An 18,774-nucleotide genomic window follows, 5' to 3' on the forward strand; every position below is an offset into this window, starting at 1 on the left:
AACATATTTCATTTTATTAACACATTTGGTACAGTGCGGACAGTGTGAACTTACTAAGTTGTGTGATTGTAGCAGCTAAAAAAGAATAAAATAAGTATTTTTTTAGAAAACATTTTACCTAGTGTAATGTTCTAAAAAAAAACACACATCAACCATCTAGGGGGAGATATATATATATATATATATATATACATATATATATATATATATATATATATATATATATATATATATATATATATATACAGTATAAAAAAATACACCATTCAGCACATTCAATTAGCACATTGGAAACTCATTAAATTATTAGTAAGATGGTATCTAACTCCACATAGGCTCAAAAATATGTTTACTGGAGCGCAAGATAAATGCTGGAGAGGATGCCCAAATAAAGGTGATATGTTCCCCAGGGCCGGACTGGGAATAATAAGCAGCCCTGGAAAATTTAGAGACCAGCCCTATTTTCTGGTTACTCAGTATTATGTGCACAGCACATTTTTCTCAAAGTGGAGTACAGGGATACTCATACCCCCAATATTTTGTTTCAGAATTATATTATATTACTTTGTTTTAAAAAAGTTCCAGATTGTTATTATGTGCACTATAAAGCCCACTCGCATCCATAAATTTCCCCTTTAAATAGTAGCTTTCCAGCCCCAGCTGCTGCAGCCCACCGGGAAATCTCCTGGTATCCCGGTAGGCCAATCCGGCCTTGATGTTCCCTTTATTGTGGGATTGTGAAAAGATTAGAATATTCTCAATAGCTTTATATCCGGACGAACTTGTAGTTCAAACTCCAACTTTACCTTTGGCAATTTCTCACACCAACGAGATCTTATTGTTTCTTCACAACCATGATTGAAAGATCAACATTCAAAAAAGCTCTCTTCCTCCTCAGACCAGAGTTCCTTTTCTGGGAGTCATAATAGACTCTGAGGCAATGAGACTGTTATTCACCTTAGGAGAAGAATGAAATGTCAGCCTTCTTGTGCAAGTTTCGGTCTACTTCCAATCCAACTATAGCTTTATGCATGGAAGTCCTAGATGATGATTTGCGGTATTAGACGCAATCCCTCTTGCTCGATTCCATATGAGACCTCTTCAGCTGTGTATGCTTCTTAAAGGGTGCAAGGACTTAAACTCTATCACAGAAAATTATTTTGGGTCCCTCTACAAAAAGATCTTTATCCTGGTGGATAAACAACCAATCCATTGCTCTGAGAACATCCTTTGTTCGTCCAAACTGGACAATAATTATAACAAATGTAAGTGGGGTTCAGTATAGTGGGTCCAGGAGGGCTCAGGGAGTTTAGTCTCCTCAGAAGGCAGGGTTACCAATAAAGATCCTAGAACTACAGGTTGTCTTCTGAGTTCTTCAAAGCTGACTTTTCCTAAAAACAGATGCATTTCTTAATTTCCAATATGACAATGTCACTACAGTGGCATATATCAATCACCCAGAGCGAACTCACAATTCTGTAGCAATTATGAAAGTAGCTTGTATTCTTTCTTGCGCAGAGAAAAATCAATGCACAAGGTCTGCCCTTCACATTTTAGGGGTCAGGAATTATGAGCTAAATATCTGAGTTGTCAGTCTCTTTATCCAGGTGAATGGTCTCTGCATCAAAAGGTATTCAGTCAGATAGTAGAACACCGGAGGTAGATTTAATGGCTTCTCATTTGAACAACAAACTTCCCAGATACATGGTAAGATCCAGAGATTCACAAGCAGAGGCAGTGGATGGTTTAACAACTCTTTGGTCATTTCAATTTGCTTATTTATTTTACCCCAACAGTTCTTCTTCCAAGGGTGATCTTTCGGATCCCCCCAAAAAAGGAGATTGTAGTTCCTTGACTTTCCCCAAATACTCTAAAGTCAAAGGAACGACTCCTTCATAATTTAGATGTAGTATGAGCCTTAAAATGTTATCTTCAGGCTACAAAGGATTTCAGGCAGTTATTTAGTCTTTTCATTCATTTTTAGGTCCTCGTAAAGGCCAAAACGTTTCATCTGTCACTTTAGCTTTATGGTTAAAGTCCCTGATTCATAAAGCCTACTTGAAGGCGGATAAACCTCTTTCAAAACGTATTACAGCCCACTCTGCTAAATCTGTTTCAACTTCCTGGGCTTTCAAAAATGAGACTTCTGTTGAACAAATTTGCAAAGCAACAACTTGGTTATCTTTACATACCTTTATTATTTTGTTATCATTTTGATGTTTTTTCTTCAGAAGCGGCCTTTTGTAGGAAAGTACTTCAGGCATATTAGTGTCTGAAAAATAGGTTCCTACTTTCTTCATAAAATGTTTCTTTTGTCCCTCTCAGCATTACAGATGGGCTCCACAATGTAATGGATTGTTATCTTAAATTCTTCATTTTAATTTTTGAAGACAGTACCATTTGGCACCTCTATTTCTCCTGCTTGTTTATATGTAAGACTGAGATACCAGTGATGTGAAGGAATGTTGTACTCTTGAAAGTTTGGGAATCCTTGCCTCTTCCTCTTGTTTTTCAAGAGACCCAACAGAATCAAACAATATCATTATTGTATGTATATATTATGAAATGCAAGAAACCTGCAACAAAACGTGGGAAAAAAGTGCTTTTTGTTTAATAAAATTTGTAATAAACAAGATTATAAACAAAACTGTGTGTGCATTTTTCCCATAAACTCTATAGTAAAAAAGGGCCTTTTGGTAAAATTATGTAAATCATCTGCACATAGGGGCTGCCATAAGCCTCTATTTCAGTAAATGGACTTTTATTTAGGCCAGGTGATTACTATTACCACAGTCTATTAAAACGTATATAGGGGCTTTATTTTTAAGAGGGGATTTTGAGCTTTAAAGAAGGGGTCTAGTGCCTAGAGACACCCTCATTAAGAAATGTGTGTGTTTTTTTTAATGTGTGCTTTTAATTATACCCCCAAGACACACACCATTTAAACAAAGTAGGCAAATGTTAGTTCTTGGGTGTTTCTATGGCTTAAAAGGGTTGAGATTGAGTGGCTTGAATGCCCTTAGTCTTGCCTATGCTTCCGGAGCTTAGTGATGGATTCCCACTGTAATGTCAGACTACTAGACCACCAGGGACACAGGGTAAGTGCAGTCCACTATGAGCTCTGAAAATACACCCTATGACATGTGGTTGTCATCTGTGCTGAATACATTGTGCGGATGACAATCACGCCATCCTAGGCACTTAACGCATTAAAATGGCATGTTTTGAATCATGAAAGTTTACATTTTTTGCTGATTCAATGTTAAATAACTACCAGTAGATTTCACGGTACTTGCAAGATTCCTATTTTCCTGGTTTAGTTACACCTGCTGCAAGATAACATCAGGAAAAGTGTCATCAATCATCAATTACCAAAGCAAAACCACATGCAGTTATTCATAAAGCAGTGGTTTTTTTTTTATTTCCCAGACCTGGTCCCAATTCACCCATTTCCTGGGTGCAAGCATGTGTTCAGCTGCTGGATCCAGAGTCCAAGTGGAGAAGGAAGATCCTACTCGGAATACATTTTTACGGAATGGATTACTCTGCGCTGGGGGCATCTGGTGAGCCCATCCTTGGGAGCCGGTAAGTACAGAATCACAAACTATTCAATGAAGGCAATCCTTAAACTTGTTACACGTGTCTTGTAGTTGTGGAAGAATGTGTTTTTGCCGTCTCTATAAAAAATAGCTCTTATAATACGTTCTTGGCTTATTGATACATTAGTGGGAAAATTGCATAATATTTTTTTATGATTCCTCAGAGGTAGCATTGTTTCATATAAAGTTATTAAAATAAGCACATATATCTACCTTATTCCGAAGCCTCATTCCCTGTAATTATATTTCCTTGTGCTTTATGATTAGTCGGAAGAGCACAGCAACAGATGCTTATGTTTGTAATCAGATAAGGTTTAGTTATGCTGTTTGTATTGACTGTGCTTTAACAAAAGACATGAGTTATGGCTTGTGATATTACTAAAATGTTACAGCTGCAGTATACTCTAGCCAGCAACTACTTATAAGGTTAACAATTACAATAACAAAAAAGGATACAAGACAGATCACACATGGAATTAATATCACAATAATATTTAATATTTTAGAAATATTCTAAACAATTGCTATAAAAACTATAAAAAATAAATCCAATGTATATAAAAAAAAAAAACTTAATTAATAAAATAAAAACCATCAAGGTTAACCCTAGAGTGGACACTCTATACCGCCCAAACCCAATCTGAATAGAGGACTGAGTAAAACATAATGTATCCAGGTGTCAAAAAGTCAGATCCAACCATAAACAGTGAAATAGTGTCCCATATCAGACATCAGTGTAAGTAAAAGTGTCATCACAAAAAGCTGCTATAGCCAGGGATTAGCACACAGTCTAGGTATGATATCCACATCATTTCATATGTTCATAAAGGAAATCCACTCACCCAGGCATCCAGCCACCGTCATAACTCTCTCCCAGGAAGGTTTCCACTGATAGAGTAAACAAAAGGAAGGATTGACCCATATTATGTTTAATTATGTTGTCCCTGGTTATATCATTAATCCAGCAGCATCCCGACTGGTACGATCACAAGTGCCACTCCTGCAGTGAACACTCTGTCGGCCTCACATAGTGCATTCATTTTACACGTTTCGCCGCGGAGGCATTCCAGTGCACCTTTCTCAAGCGAATATAAATATACTGTGTAGATCAGTGCAGAATTGCTCAAACATTTATTTTTGCTTCCCTACAAGTACAGCTGTACTACTAATTGTGCGTCTGTTTACCCATCTTAAACCTGAGTACTTTTAAAGGGAAATAAATATTAGTGTTTGCTTAGTCTGTAAATACTACTAATACCCTAAGGTAGGTTATTTGATTGAGTTTCCTCAGGAGTATGCATATCTTAAGCTGCCATACTGTCTTCAGGTATATTATAAAAGTGTTTGTTTTTATTAGTACCCCTTATATTGAAACTGCAGTAAAAGTTTTTTTTTTTTTTTACCACCATATGTACATATATGTTAGAGTGTGTGCATGTGTTCTTATGTTGTATGTGTGTTTGCAAGAGAGAGATAGAGATGTGGATTAACCCTTTAATAACCAGTGGCATACCCTATATGTCACTGGTCTTTTTATTAGGCTTCTTGTTTCAATAGCGTGGTTTCGCCGCCAGCGACAAATCCGCTCTATTTTAGGGCACCTGCAGGAGGGACGGAGGCAATAATAGTGTGGTATTGCTGCTGGTGGTGAGACCTGTGCTACTATAGGCAGGAAAACCCTTAACTACCAGCAATGTGCAGAGTACATTGTGGTTGATAAGGGGTTAAAAAAAACATTATCGTTGAAAAATGAATCACTCTAATGTGACTAGTGCTGCTGATTGGATCAGCTGCAGTTTTCTCTCACATCTGCAGATTCCTTTGGGGGGTTAAAGACAGAAATAAAGTGTCCCTAGTCTTCAAATTGCATACTGTAATGAATTAGAGCATGCACATTTTTAACTGTTATGGCCCTTTAAGCAGAAAACGGGTAGTTAAATAGGAGCGTGCATGCCTTGCAGGCAATATTGGAGATGTTTGTCCTGCATATAAAATCCAGTCACTGTAATTTTCTGTACATGTGTAGCAAACATTTAATTGCTTCTTGCACTTCCAGTACTTCAGATGTTGCACTGTTAGAAGCAGGAAGGTAATCACATTAAATAGAAATTATTTGTCATTTTTATGAGGGTTCTCATTTCCATGACCATATTTGTTTTCATTGACTAAGATGGGGTCCTAGAAATCAGTTTATTTCCTTGATTTATAGTCACGCATTTCACAGTCTTCTACAACATACCAGAATCTCTTGTCAAGACTATTACACAGTCTGTATGATCATGAAAAGGTACAAATATCCTAAAATCCCGACTTGATGGTGGTGTCCAACAAGGAGAGAGAAACAGAGAAGAAGAAAAAAGTGATTTTTGTTCCTCATTTTCTTTTTGGAACAAATTATTTATTGAGGTTTCAAAAACATACATGAAGTAATAAGACTTTAACATTCCAGAGACCTCTTACTTTTAGACCAATATAAGATGTTTTGCACCACCATTAACAAATAAATTGACAGGATTTATAGCGAGATAGTATTCATGAAAAATCAGATATCTGTCGTTGAGTTATAGTGAAACCAACTAATGGAGTGTACTATGTGGGCAGTTTAAATAAAGATACAATACAGTATAGTCTAAAATAGTGTTGAGTCTATGTGTATGGGACCTCATTTTCTATAGTATAAATTGTATTATAGTAACTACAACTCAGGTATCTCATGGGCCAAATGAAAGAGCACTTATGGAAAATATTAGTAAGCCAGAATATTACTTTAGGACTAATTATTAAATATATGATTCCTTGAGAGTTTAAAGCGCATTTAGGATGAGCTGAGTTAGTGAGAGAGGTATTGGGTGATGGAGTACAGCGGGCAAGAGTCGCTTAAAGAAGGATGGGGAAATGGAAGGGGGGGGGCGGAGCTTTCTAAAGTAAGAGGGCTATATGGTGGGGTGAGTGAGGGGAGAGTAAGTGGTATGAGTAAAAATGCTGATAACTGACTGTATTACACCAGTGTCAAAGCCAGCATAGCTTTTAAACTTGAGTGGTTATTCACATAAGAAATTACAATTATGAACATTTGAACCTGAGATAGCTGTGCTGAAAGAGGTAGATACATATGAGTCATATAACTAATAAGCCTTGCTAACTGCGAGACTGAAGCACACTCCTTACCAATACCTAGGGGGTCTAGCTGGTAACTGAACAGCCTTACAGCACCGTTTATGTATTTGAGAGGTCAAGTAACTTCCACAGATATAGCTGACAAGCTAGGGTATGTATCTAGATCCTAATATGGCTGACAGCGGGATTGCCAGATTATGTCATACAACATGTGATTATAGGGTTAAGCAGAGCTATATTCAGGAAATATATTTAGAATTCTATACACAATCAGATTGCCTACAAGCTACTGTGGCTGTTATGGACATAGATGGTAATGTACCTACGGGTGATCTCCACAGAGGAGGGGGAACTAATATAAATATATAATATAATAATATAATACGAATACTAATAGTATAGGCCAACTCGGTATAAGTTAATGTTTTCTCGTATATAGTAGGGGCTTGAATCAATAGTGAGTTGCAGTTTGTTATGTGGGCATTCATCATCATGCTACAGGACTCCAAAGTAAAATAAAGTAGACACCCATAGGGATGTAAAGATACCATATGTACGGGGGAATTACACAAGTCCTCTAAGAAAATTATGGTTAATCGTTAACTTAAGGCTTTCTCACTTTTAAAGTTATTATTGTAATACCTTGATAGTACTGAGTTGTCTGCCATCCCTTTCACATCATAAAGGTGTGTATGCTTAGGCTGTTAATGACACATATTAATAGATTGAATGCTAATGACTCATAATAATAGTTTGAAGGTCCATCTAAATATTACACATATTAGCAAGGAGTACCTCTCTACCTAATATTACCCGGCTCTTGAATGAAGGACAACATGTTACATAAAAAAAAATAAGGGTGCATAACAGTTAAGAAAATGTCTTCAACTTATTAAACAAGCCTGTCAAGAGAGCAAAGCAATAAACAATATTAGGTTAAGTGTCACATATATCACCATGTCTTGTAAAATATAGAATAGGCCCCTCTGATAGTGAACAAGTAATAGGGTTCTTCTACAAATAAGTGTATAGTTGGTAGACTAGACATTGTGAACTACTAGAGAACCATATGTATTGGGTCTATCCTCTGGAGTCTAGATCTGCAATATTGGCAAAATAATTAACTGATTCCAGCTCTTAGACAGTCTACAGATGTAAAGCCTTAACTCGATATAATGCACCAGACTATGGTGGGCTAGGTTAAAGTAGTTGCATATAGGAAACAAACCTTTTTTGGTACAAAAATTAACTTTGCCACCTATTAGCTTTAGTGTATAATAGGACGAGGGCAAAGTCTGACTCTCTCTTAAACTATATTTAAAGAGAATGGGTATAAGAGCCTAAATCCAAGTATCTCTCAGTAGGCCACATATTGTCTATACATAATAAAAGGTTAGGTTCAAAGTACAATAAGAAAAAACATAACAGGTGAATACAATACAGTGCTCCAAAATATGGCAAGCATAAGTAAAATGTTTATTTTAAAGAGTCCTACAATTCAGGTATAGAATAAAGTAGTACTAAGTATGACCTTGAGTGTATGAAAGAAAACAGAGTAAACTGGCTCACGGTAAATAGAGTAACACAAAAAAGTATTCCATAAACTTAACATCAGATGCATAAGGTCTAGTTCTGATTGCCATATTTTGAAGACTAGGTGACCGAGGCAGGAACCAACCAGCTACCCAACACCTTCCCTAATATTGTAGGAGTTGGCTGACGGCTGAGAGTCCTGAGGGAGAAGAGGTGTTGGTTGGGTTTCTGATCATAGAAGGTAGAGACGCGCCTAGTAGCCTTGTCTGTTCAGGCGATTTTGATAACTTGCATATGGGGAACAGAGAACCGGTGGGATGAGGCAAGAGAGGGATACCATTATACAAGAGTGCAACTTCCATGTACCACAAATCAGTAGTAGATGCGATCTGACTGATCATAGTTGCGGTAGTTCTCCAGAGGGACAAACGCTCTGCTCCAAATTACCTCAGAATAGAGGACTGTTCCTGGCACTAGGTCGCTCTCCTCCAGGGCGACACATCAGGGATCAGCATTTGAGACCTCCACTATGAAGAATTACCCCTGGGATACCTCCGCTGCTCTCTGCGATCTAGTGGATATGTGCAATTCCAGCACTTTATTTCTTGTTGTGGGATTCTCTGTGGTTCCCCTTTGTATCAACGAGGTAAGGCTATCGAAGTTGCGGCACATCTTTTTATCCAGATCAGCCAGAAGGGTGAGTATTGAAGTGATACAGTCCTCCATTCTAGCAAAAGTTACAGTAGGGCAACCAGAAAGTCCAGACTCACTCAGGAATGAAGCCTTCATGCCGAGCAGACTGTACGCGGTCCAGAGCTGAATTGTATGTAGGCAGATGGAGTAGAACTGTGGTGCAGGTCAACAGCTTGTGTTGGGGAGTGTCAGTAACTTCAGCATAGGCGAGTGCCTAAACACTTTATTTCCAAGATGGAGATTCACGCCACCCCAGCCGGCACCTCCGTCCAGCGAGCCGCAACATGGAGTAAGAGTCGTGTGTGGGTTAGATCAGTATCGCCGTATGATAGTCCCATGTCCTGTGGGTGTCATGCCGTTTCCTCCTCTTCACTGCAGGCTGTAGATTCATGTACCCGATCTAGGGACAGGGTGAATGTTGCCTAGGGGAAGGGCTGGTAGTTTCTCACCAAGATTTCAGGCTGTAGGGTTCGTTGTCTAAATGAGTCGCTCTGGTAGCAATCAGCCCTTTTATCACTTCTTACAATATCCAGGAATGTGTTCTCGTCCTATGGTTACTATTTTTATATATTTTTGGTCGATATCTAGAACGTTATATTATGTTTTAGGCTTTTTGTCTAGGGAGCTGCAAATATGTGCGACTGTTCTTGCTGCAAGCTAGCTCCGCCCCCATTCCTCATTTTCTTAAACAAAGGACTAAGCAAATATTTACAGATATTGCTCCGGCCAATTTTGTCCTCTGCTGGAGCATTCAGTATGCGCTCTCTCCGCCTGAACTGTCCAGCCCATGTTGCAAAATCTAAATCATAGTTAAAGGGACACTAAACTCAATTTGTTTCTCTTGCTATCTTTATTTAAAAAGCATGAACTTAAATCTTAAGAGCCAGCCCATTTCAGCACCATAGTGCTTGCTTATTGGTGGCTACATTAAGCAAACCAATAATCAAGCATAACCCAGGTTCTCAACCAAAAATCGGCGGCAGACTCTTAAGCTTTACATTCCTGCTTTTTAAATAAAGATAGCAGAAGAACGAAGAAAAATTGATAATAGGAGTAAATTAGAAAGCTGATTAAAATTACATGCTCTATCTGAATCATTAAATAAAAAAATTTGGGTTTAGTGTCCCTTTTAGTTATGGAGCACAAAATAACAGTCCCCAGTGCCTATTTAATACAACAAAAAGTTATGGTGAACAGCAACTAGACATGTGCATTCAGCAGTTTTTTTCACTGCCAGAAGTGGAAAAAGGCAGCTGCTCACATCATTCTGCTATTTACAGAGACAGATTTCTACTAAGATCTGTGCAAATCCATATATTAGTGTGTTGCACTTTCACAAGAAGATATCCGGCTATGAAAAGAGCTGAATCTTCGTCCACATGTGGCAGTGAACACAACTGCTGAATGCACACGTCTACTGTTCAATATACAATACACGCATCTAGTAATTAATATACATTATTCTTTTTTTATATATTTAATTTCATTGTTCCAATATTTTTTCATCCATCATCAAATGTTTTGTCTTTTTTTTTTTTTTATCAGATGTAAACCGGGTGCCATGGGCATTGCCTACTGACCCTTTTACTTCCCCAGAGAAGGGTGTGCAAGCAGTGTCAGCTTATGCCCTTGCATCAGAGCCTGCATCAGTCAGAAAATAATGTGAGTCAAAGGTTAGAACCCAGGTATTCTGGTTGATCCGGCATAATGAGCTGAATGAGTGTGATACAAATACACTGTAATATTCACTTAGAATGTGCACATAAGCTGTGTGTGTACGAGTATAATGTCAGTTTGTGGTTTTTGCACCATGGGATGAAACAATAGCCTTTCCTATATTTTATCCTCTGTTAGATTTTGCGGCTTTTATAAAGTGTTCATTACGTGTGGCTCTTGTGCGCTCTTAAAGGGACATTATACACTAGATTTTTCTTTGCATAAATGTTTTGTAGATGATCATTGATCAATTTATATGGCCCATACAGTTTTTTTTTTCTTTTTTTAAATGTATAGTTTTGCTTATTTTTAAATAACATTGCTCTGATTTTCAGACTCCTAACCAAGCCCCAAAGTTTTAGGAGAATACTGATGTATACCTACTCCAGCTTGCTCCTGTTTGTGTAAAGGGTCTTTTCACATGCAGAGGAAGGGGGAGGGTCTGCTATTTCCCACTTGCAGTGGGTGTTCCGGCTACCTTTTTAACAGAGCTAAACTGGAAGCTTCTAAGTAAGTTTTTAAACGGTTTTATACTGGAATTTTATATCATTATCTGCATATTATTCTTTATAGTAGTGTCTATTACATGCAGTTATATGAAAATGAGTGTATACTGTCCCTTTAAAGGGACAGTAACGTCTAAATGAAACTGTCACGATTCATAAAGAGCATGCAGTTTTAAACAAACTTTACAATTTACTTCTATTATCACATCTCTATTATTTGTTAAAGAGTAAACCTAGGTAGCCTCACATCTGGTGAGCCAATGACAAAAGGCATATGTGTGCCGCTTCCAATCACTAGCTAGCTCCTAGTAGTGCAGCGCTATTCCTCAGTCTAGATAAGTATGCTCTTCAACAAAGGATACAAAAGGAGCAAAGTAAATGTCATAATAGAAGTAAATTGGAGTAAATTAGAAATAAATTGAAACGTTGTTTACATTTACAAGCTCTATCTGAATCATGAAAGGTTTTTGACTGAAAGGATCCATTAAACACAGTAGAATTGCATAATCAACAAATGCATAATAAAGAGACAATATAATAGAACTTACCGTCCAGCCTCCAATTTTTTTCAAAAAGTCCCTTATTTTCCAACTTTGTCCATAGGTACAAACAAACAATGTTTCAGGCCCTTAGTCTCTAATTGAAATGACCAGATTTTTGCTGACAAATTTTAAGATTTACCTCAATTTGCCAGCCCCCTGTATCATGTGACTGCTATTAGCCAATCACAGATCCAAATACACTGTGCCCAATAGTAGCTGATGCCTTCGAAAGTGTGCATATAAATAGACTGTACCCAATTTGATAATCAAAGTAGATTGCAAAGTCTCTTAACGATAGTGATGTACCCTGTAGTCACCTGTCATAAGCATCTTCCAGGGCTTTAGAGGGAGGGTCTTACCTACTGCCTGTAGGATACAGCCGCAATCCTTAAGGGGTTAAAACTGCATGCTCTATCTGAATCATGCAAGTTTATTTTTTTTTCATTTAACTGTCACTATATGTTGGAAAATAAAGCTTCTTTATGGGAAGATTGTGTACTGTTGCACTTTATGTACTAAAAACATAACTGGAATAGATTTGCCAAGAAGTCTTCTTCCTATTTCATCTATGTAACTAGACACATTCTCATATTAATGAGAAACCAAATGTCAAAGCAGTTCTCAGTGTGTATATTATATGCACATCTACCTCACGCGGTGCTGTGTATACTGTGTTAAGGCATACTAAAAAAATCATATCTTGTAAGAATTTCTAGCAAACCTTTTCAGACTTGTGCATGGAAATGAACTCCTAATTGTACTTTACAATAGTAATTAGCAGTTAGCAATTCAAAGCAATCAATAATTTGTGTTTTAGTAATAAATAAATAGAGTCTGCTCACACCCCTGCAAGGTGACAAAGACAGGCACAAGGAATTTGTATGCTAATCGATTCTGCAACTGTCACCTTGTTAACCCTGGTGTTTTCTTCACTTCATTACAATAAAATACAGACAGGGATCATTATCATTATGGCACATAACATATATAATGTGTGTGTTTGTGTGTGTGTATTTATGTGTGTGTGTATATATATATATATATATATATATATATATATATATATATATATATATATATATATATATACATACAGTATTGCTGCAATCACCCTATTAAGGGATCACTGTGTTAAAAACAGTATTTGAAGCAAAAAATCTGAGATTTTGCGTATCTAATTTGCATATCTTACCCAGAATCCCCATGTGCATTGGTAACAATGTACATGGAGTTTTACTGGGGAAAAACAAGTGGGGAACTTGCCTGGATGTGCTAATTTCCAATGCCAAATTTTTGTGTGTGTATATATGTGTGTGTATATATATATATATATATATATATATATATATATATATATATATATATATATATATATATATATATATATATATACATATATGTGTGTGTGTGTATGTATGTATATGTGTGTGTGTGTTTGTGTGTATATCTGTGTATGTACAGTATCTCTCAAAAGTGAATACATCCCTCACATTTTTGTAAATATTTTTATATCTTTTCATGTGACAACACTGAAGAAATGACACTTTGCTACAATGTAAAGTAGTGAGTGTACAGCCTGTATAACAGTGTAAATTTACTCTCCCCTCAAAATATCTCAACACACAGCCATTAATGTCTAAACAATTGGCAACAAAATTGAGTAAACCCCTAAGTGGAAATGTCCAAATCGGGCCCAATTAGCCATTTTCCCACTCAGGTGTCATGTGACTCGTTAGTGTTACAAGGTCTCAGGTGTGAATGGGGAGCAGGTGTGTTAAATTTGGTGTTATCGCTCTCATACTCTCTCACACTGGTCACTGGAAGTTCAATATGGCACCTCATTTCAAAGATTTCGCTGAGGATCTGAAAAAAAGAATTGTTGCTCTACTTAAAGATGGCCTAGGCTATAAGAAGATTGCCAAGACCCTGAAACTGAGCTGCATTACCGTGGGCAAGACCATACAGCGGTTTCACAGGACAGGTTCCACTTAGAACAGGCCTCGCCATGGTCGACCAAAGAAGTTGAGTGCACGTGCTCAGCGTCATATCCAGAGGTTGTCTTTGGGAAACAGATGTATGAGTGCTGTCAGCATTGCTGCAGAGGTTGAAGAGGTGGGGGGTCAGCCTGTCATTTCTCAGGCCATACGCTGCACACTGTATCAAATTGGTCTGCATGGCTGTCGTCCTAGAAGTAAGCCTCTTCTAAAGATGATGCACAAGAAAGCAGACTAAGGACATGAGTTACTGGAACCATGTCCTGTGGTCCGATGAGACTAAGATAAACTTATTTGGTTCAGATGGTGTCAAGCGTGTGTCGCGGTAACCAGGTGAGGAGTACAAAGACAAGTGTGTCTTGCCTACAGTCAAGCATGGTGGTTGGAGTGTCATGGTCTGGGCTTGCATGAGTGCTACCAGCACTGGGGAGCTACAGTTCATTGTGGGAACCATAAATGCCAACATGTACTGTGACTGTCACTGATTTATTCCTATTCCTTCCTGCCCCTTTAATTTACCTTCACTCTCACCTTGTAAGGTTATTTAAACCCTGGACACGCCCTCTACCTTGCTTCAGTTTAGTTTGGCACTAACAGCCATACAGTGCAGCCACAAAGATTCTCCTTACTCTAAAGGAACTACCTGATTAAGGATACAATTTGGAATTACCAACAGCCTTTGCCACCTCTTCTCGAGTGCTAACACTTAACCTCCTGTTAGGATTAAAAGACTGTAATTTACGGGACTTTTCTATCAGCCTTACTTTGGCTACACTAGAGTCAATTCAGCTACCTGCAATAACACTGTAACGCTTGCGGCCATTCACACTGCCAAGCTATCTCCTACCAAACGGACCGCTCTTGACAAGTGCACAATAAAACTTACTTGGATAAGAAACTTCTTAACTGCTGCAGGATTCCGCTTCCAGCCGCAGCCTATACACACCCTAAGTCTGATCGTTCTCAAAGCTCCAGCTATCAGTCAACACAGCCGCTCCACAGCTCACTGATTCCCGACGCTGCAGCCTGTCAGCTCTCACAGCGTTACAACTCACAGCCACAGACAGGGCGTGCAGTGGGAACCTCTCGCATCTCCAATCTTTGTTACAGGAGCTCAGACAGAGAAGTTATTGAGGACTTGCTTACTTACTCGCCACTTGTATTAAGTCTATACCACAAGCTTCACTAAAATTAACAACAGGTGTAACAAGAGGGTTAAACAGATCAACTAAAACAAGCCTCAAACCTTACACTATTCTATCAAGCTCTGGTTTATAGGATTCTCAGTTCTTACCAATTACACAGCATAACCTGAATCAGAGATACTAATCAGGTTACACGAATTCTATAGTAACATTTCGCCAAGACCTTTAGATACATTGAAACACATCCATTGTATCTTCCAGTTAAGGCATACATTCCATCATATTCCGCAGTTGAGATCTACAAGGAAACTAGGATGTTACATAATACTGAAGCCTGAACATGGATCCAGCGGAATTACCCCAGTTTGTCCACGCACTCTCACAGAGAGTTGATCAACTGAGTCATGGTCTCAGGGAACTTCAGATACAGAATGTTACTCTCAGTAATATAATAAAAGAGTCCATCAGCAAGCCACCCGCTACTGAGACCACTCCAGAACCTCAAGTTTCAATGTCCGAAAAATTCCATGGTGACAGGGCTCTGTTCTCCCAGTTTAGGAATTCCTGCAACTTGCTTTTCAGCTTAAAGCCTAAAACATACGCAACCGAATGAGTTAAGGTTCTGACTGTTATTTCCTTCCTCAGAGGGGAACCGCGCAACTGGGCAGATTCCTTCTTTGAACAAGATCATCCCATACTCACTTCTCTCGAAGACTTCTTTAAGGAGATGGCAACCCTCTACCAAGACATCAACACTCAGCTCACAGCCGAAACAAAAATGAGGTCCCTCAAACAAGGAAAAAAGCATGTTGAAGAATATCTAACCGAATTCAAGCAATACAGCAAAGATACTGAGTGGAGTGAAATTGCACTAAGGAACCAGTACCGCCTAGGACTAAATGATGCAATAAAAGACGAACTAGCTCGTACAGAGCTTCCTAAGACTTTGGAAGGTCTTATCACACTAAGTATTCAGATAGACAGAAGGTTGCGGGAACGCAAAACAGAAAGACAAGGGTTGGATACCACTAGTAGACCTTCTGCCTCCCATTATAAAGCTAATGTGAACCAAACTTCTGAACCCATGGACCTGGGGCTTACAAAAGGCCCTTTACAGCCTGAAGAAAGGAACCGCAGACGCATTAACAACTTATGCATGTACTGTGCTTCCAATGCACACTCTGTGAAGGATTGCCCTATCCTCCAAAGGCAAAAAAGACGTAAGTACATCAGAGAAACTACATGTCTAACTACTAACATAAAACATGTAGCTTACTGTTCCTTATCTCTTGTTTTACAGTGGGATCAACACCAACTACCCTGTGAGGCTATCATCGATTCTGGGGCACAGTCATCATATATAGATACTGTTTATGTCACTGTAAATAAAATACCCACTGTATTGAAAGCAAGACCTGTGTGTATTAGAGTTATTGATGGTAATACCATTAGTTCAAGTCCAATTACACATCAAACTGTTCCTATTAAAGTCTTTACTGCTTCAGGACACACTGAATACATCAGCTTTGATGTAATTTCTTCCCCTATTTTTCCACTGGTACTCGGGTTACAATGGCTGCAAACCCACCAACCCACCATTCACTGGGATCATCTAGAAGTTGAATTCCTCTCAGATTTCTGTAAAACCACCTGCTTCGTTCACTCCGTGATCTGCAGTCTCATTCCTACAGCTCTTCCAGAAGATTATCATGATTTCCAAGATGTCTTCAGCGAAAAAGAAGCCGAAACTCTCCCACCACACCGTCCATACGACTGTCCTATTGAACTGCTACCTGGATCTTCGATTCCTTATGGACATATATATCCTCTCTCACAACCCGAATTAGAACACCTAAAACACTATCTCTCTGAAAATTTAAGGAAAGGGTTCATACAACCATCTACCTCTCCCGCTGGAGCAGGAATCATTTTCGTAAGGAATAAGGATCATTCACTTCGTCCCATCATCGATTATAGAGAGCTTAACAAACGTACAGTCAAAAACCGTTACCCATTACCATTGATTCCTGAACTCATAGAACGTCTCAGCCAAGCAACCATATATACTAAATTAGATCTCCGTGGAGCCTATAATCTCGTCAGAATCCGTAAGGGGGATGAATGGCTCACCGCCTTCCGAACAAGATATGGGCTCTACGAGTATAAGGTGATGCCATTTGGGCTTTGCAACGCCCCGGCGACGTTTCAATATCCCCAGATCCTGATTCTTTTTATGTTCTCGAGGTTGACGCTACCAACTATGCCCTCGGTTCCATTCTCTCACAACGGAAAACCCCAGAAGAACCACTCCACCCTGTAGCCTACTTCTCCCGAGTAATGACTCCAGCCGAATTCAGTTACCCTGTAGGCGAAAAGGAGTTTTTAGTCATCAAGGTATCCCTAGAACAGTGGAGACATCTTCTAGAGGGCACTAAACATCCGATCCTAATATATACGGACCACAGAAATCTAGAATACCTTCTGACAAACCGCACCTTATCCTCCCGACAATTAAGGTGGAGCTTATTCCTCTCCCGTTTTGATTTTCATATAACATACAGACCGGGTAGCAAGAACGGGAAAGCGGATGCTCTGTCTAGGAAGGATTCCAAACCTCCATCTTACAACACTCCTAGTACTATCATTCCAACTGATCATATACTTGCCTTATCGCCTCCTTACCCTGATGTTCTGAAAATTCTCCAGAATCGGGATGACTCCATTCCCTCACTGGATCTCACCTTAGGACATGATGGCCTTTATTATCATCAAGGAAGAGTCTATGTTCCTTCCTCGTTACGTGATAACTTACTAAAAGAACATCATGACTCTCCCATGGCAGGGCATTTTGGTATCAATAAGACCTTTGATCTCCTCACTCGTGCTTACTGGTGGCCTGCTATCAGATCCTCAGTGAAAAAATACGTCCAAAGCTGTCACATTTGCACTATTTCCAAGACTGAAAAGAAACCTCCATTCGGGCTGTTGTTACCCCTACAAATCCCTGACCGTCCCTGGCAAACCATTGGAATGGATTTTATAGTGGAACTTCCCTTGTCAAACGGTTACCACCATACTTGTGGTAGTCGACCATCTAACCAAGATGGCTAATTTCTTGCCATATCACAAGCTACCCACCTCCTCTGAACTTGCCGTCCTATTCCTAAATAATATCGTAAAATTACATGGTCTACCGAATTCCATAGTAACTGACAGAGGTAGTCAATTCACCTCTCGTTTTTGGAGACACCTATGTGACAATATGCAGGTTGAACTCCGCTTTTCCTCCTCTTTCCACCCTCAATCTAATGGCCAAACGGAGAGAATAAACCAATGGCTCGAACAGTATATACGCTCCTATTGCTCCAACCATCAGGACCAATGGGCATCCACCCTTGCAATGGCAGAATACGCCTACAATAACTCCACAAGTTCTACTACTCTTAAAACTCAATTTTTTGCAAACTATGCATATCACCCTACCTTCCAACTACATCCCAGAATGGATTCAAATTGCCCGAAGCTCGATGATCTCACCAAGAACCTACAAGATCTTTTTTCTGAACTGAAAACCCACATCATAGAAGCTCAAAACCATCACTGTCATTACTACAATCTACGTCGATGCCAACCCCCGACTTACAATGTTGGTGACCTAGTTTGGTTGTCCACCAAGAACATCAAACTCAAGACTCCATGTAAGAAATTTAGTGCAGCCTTTATTGGTCCTTATCCAATCAAGAAGATAATTAACCAGAATGCTGTAACTCTACAACTACCATCTAACTCCCGGTTGCATCCCACTTTCCATGTGTCCCTGTTGAAGCCTTATCAAGAAACGAGACACGTCACCATTCCAACTTCTCCGGAGACTATACCTGACCCGGGTGACGAATATGAAGTTGAGTCTATACAGGACTCCCGTATCT

The 18,774-nt window shown here is 39.0% G+C and overlaps 1 protein-coding gene across 1 annotated transcript in view; it reads left to right on the forward strand.

Annotated features, from left to right (window-relative positions):
• The window catches only part of CHID1 (chitinase domain containing 1), a 1,450,539-nt gene that overhangs the window by 910,493 nt on the left and 521,272 nt on the right, over positions 1 to 18,774 (forward strand). The window contains exon 10 of the mRNA XM_053720199.1: positions 3,430 to 3,585. Within this exon, the coding sequence (XP_053576174.1) occupies positions 3,430 to 3,585 (156 nt within the window). The remainder of the gene's footprint in view (positions 1 to 3,429; positions 3,586 to 18,774) is intronic.

Source organism: Bombina bombina, chromosome 7, assembly GCF_027579735.1.
Source record: "Bombina bombina isolate aBomBom1 chromosome 7, aBomBom1.pri, whole genome shotgun sequence".
Lineage (NCBI taxonomy): Eukaryota > Metazoa > Chordata > Amphibia > Anura > Bombinatoridae > Bombina > Bombina bombina.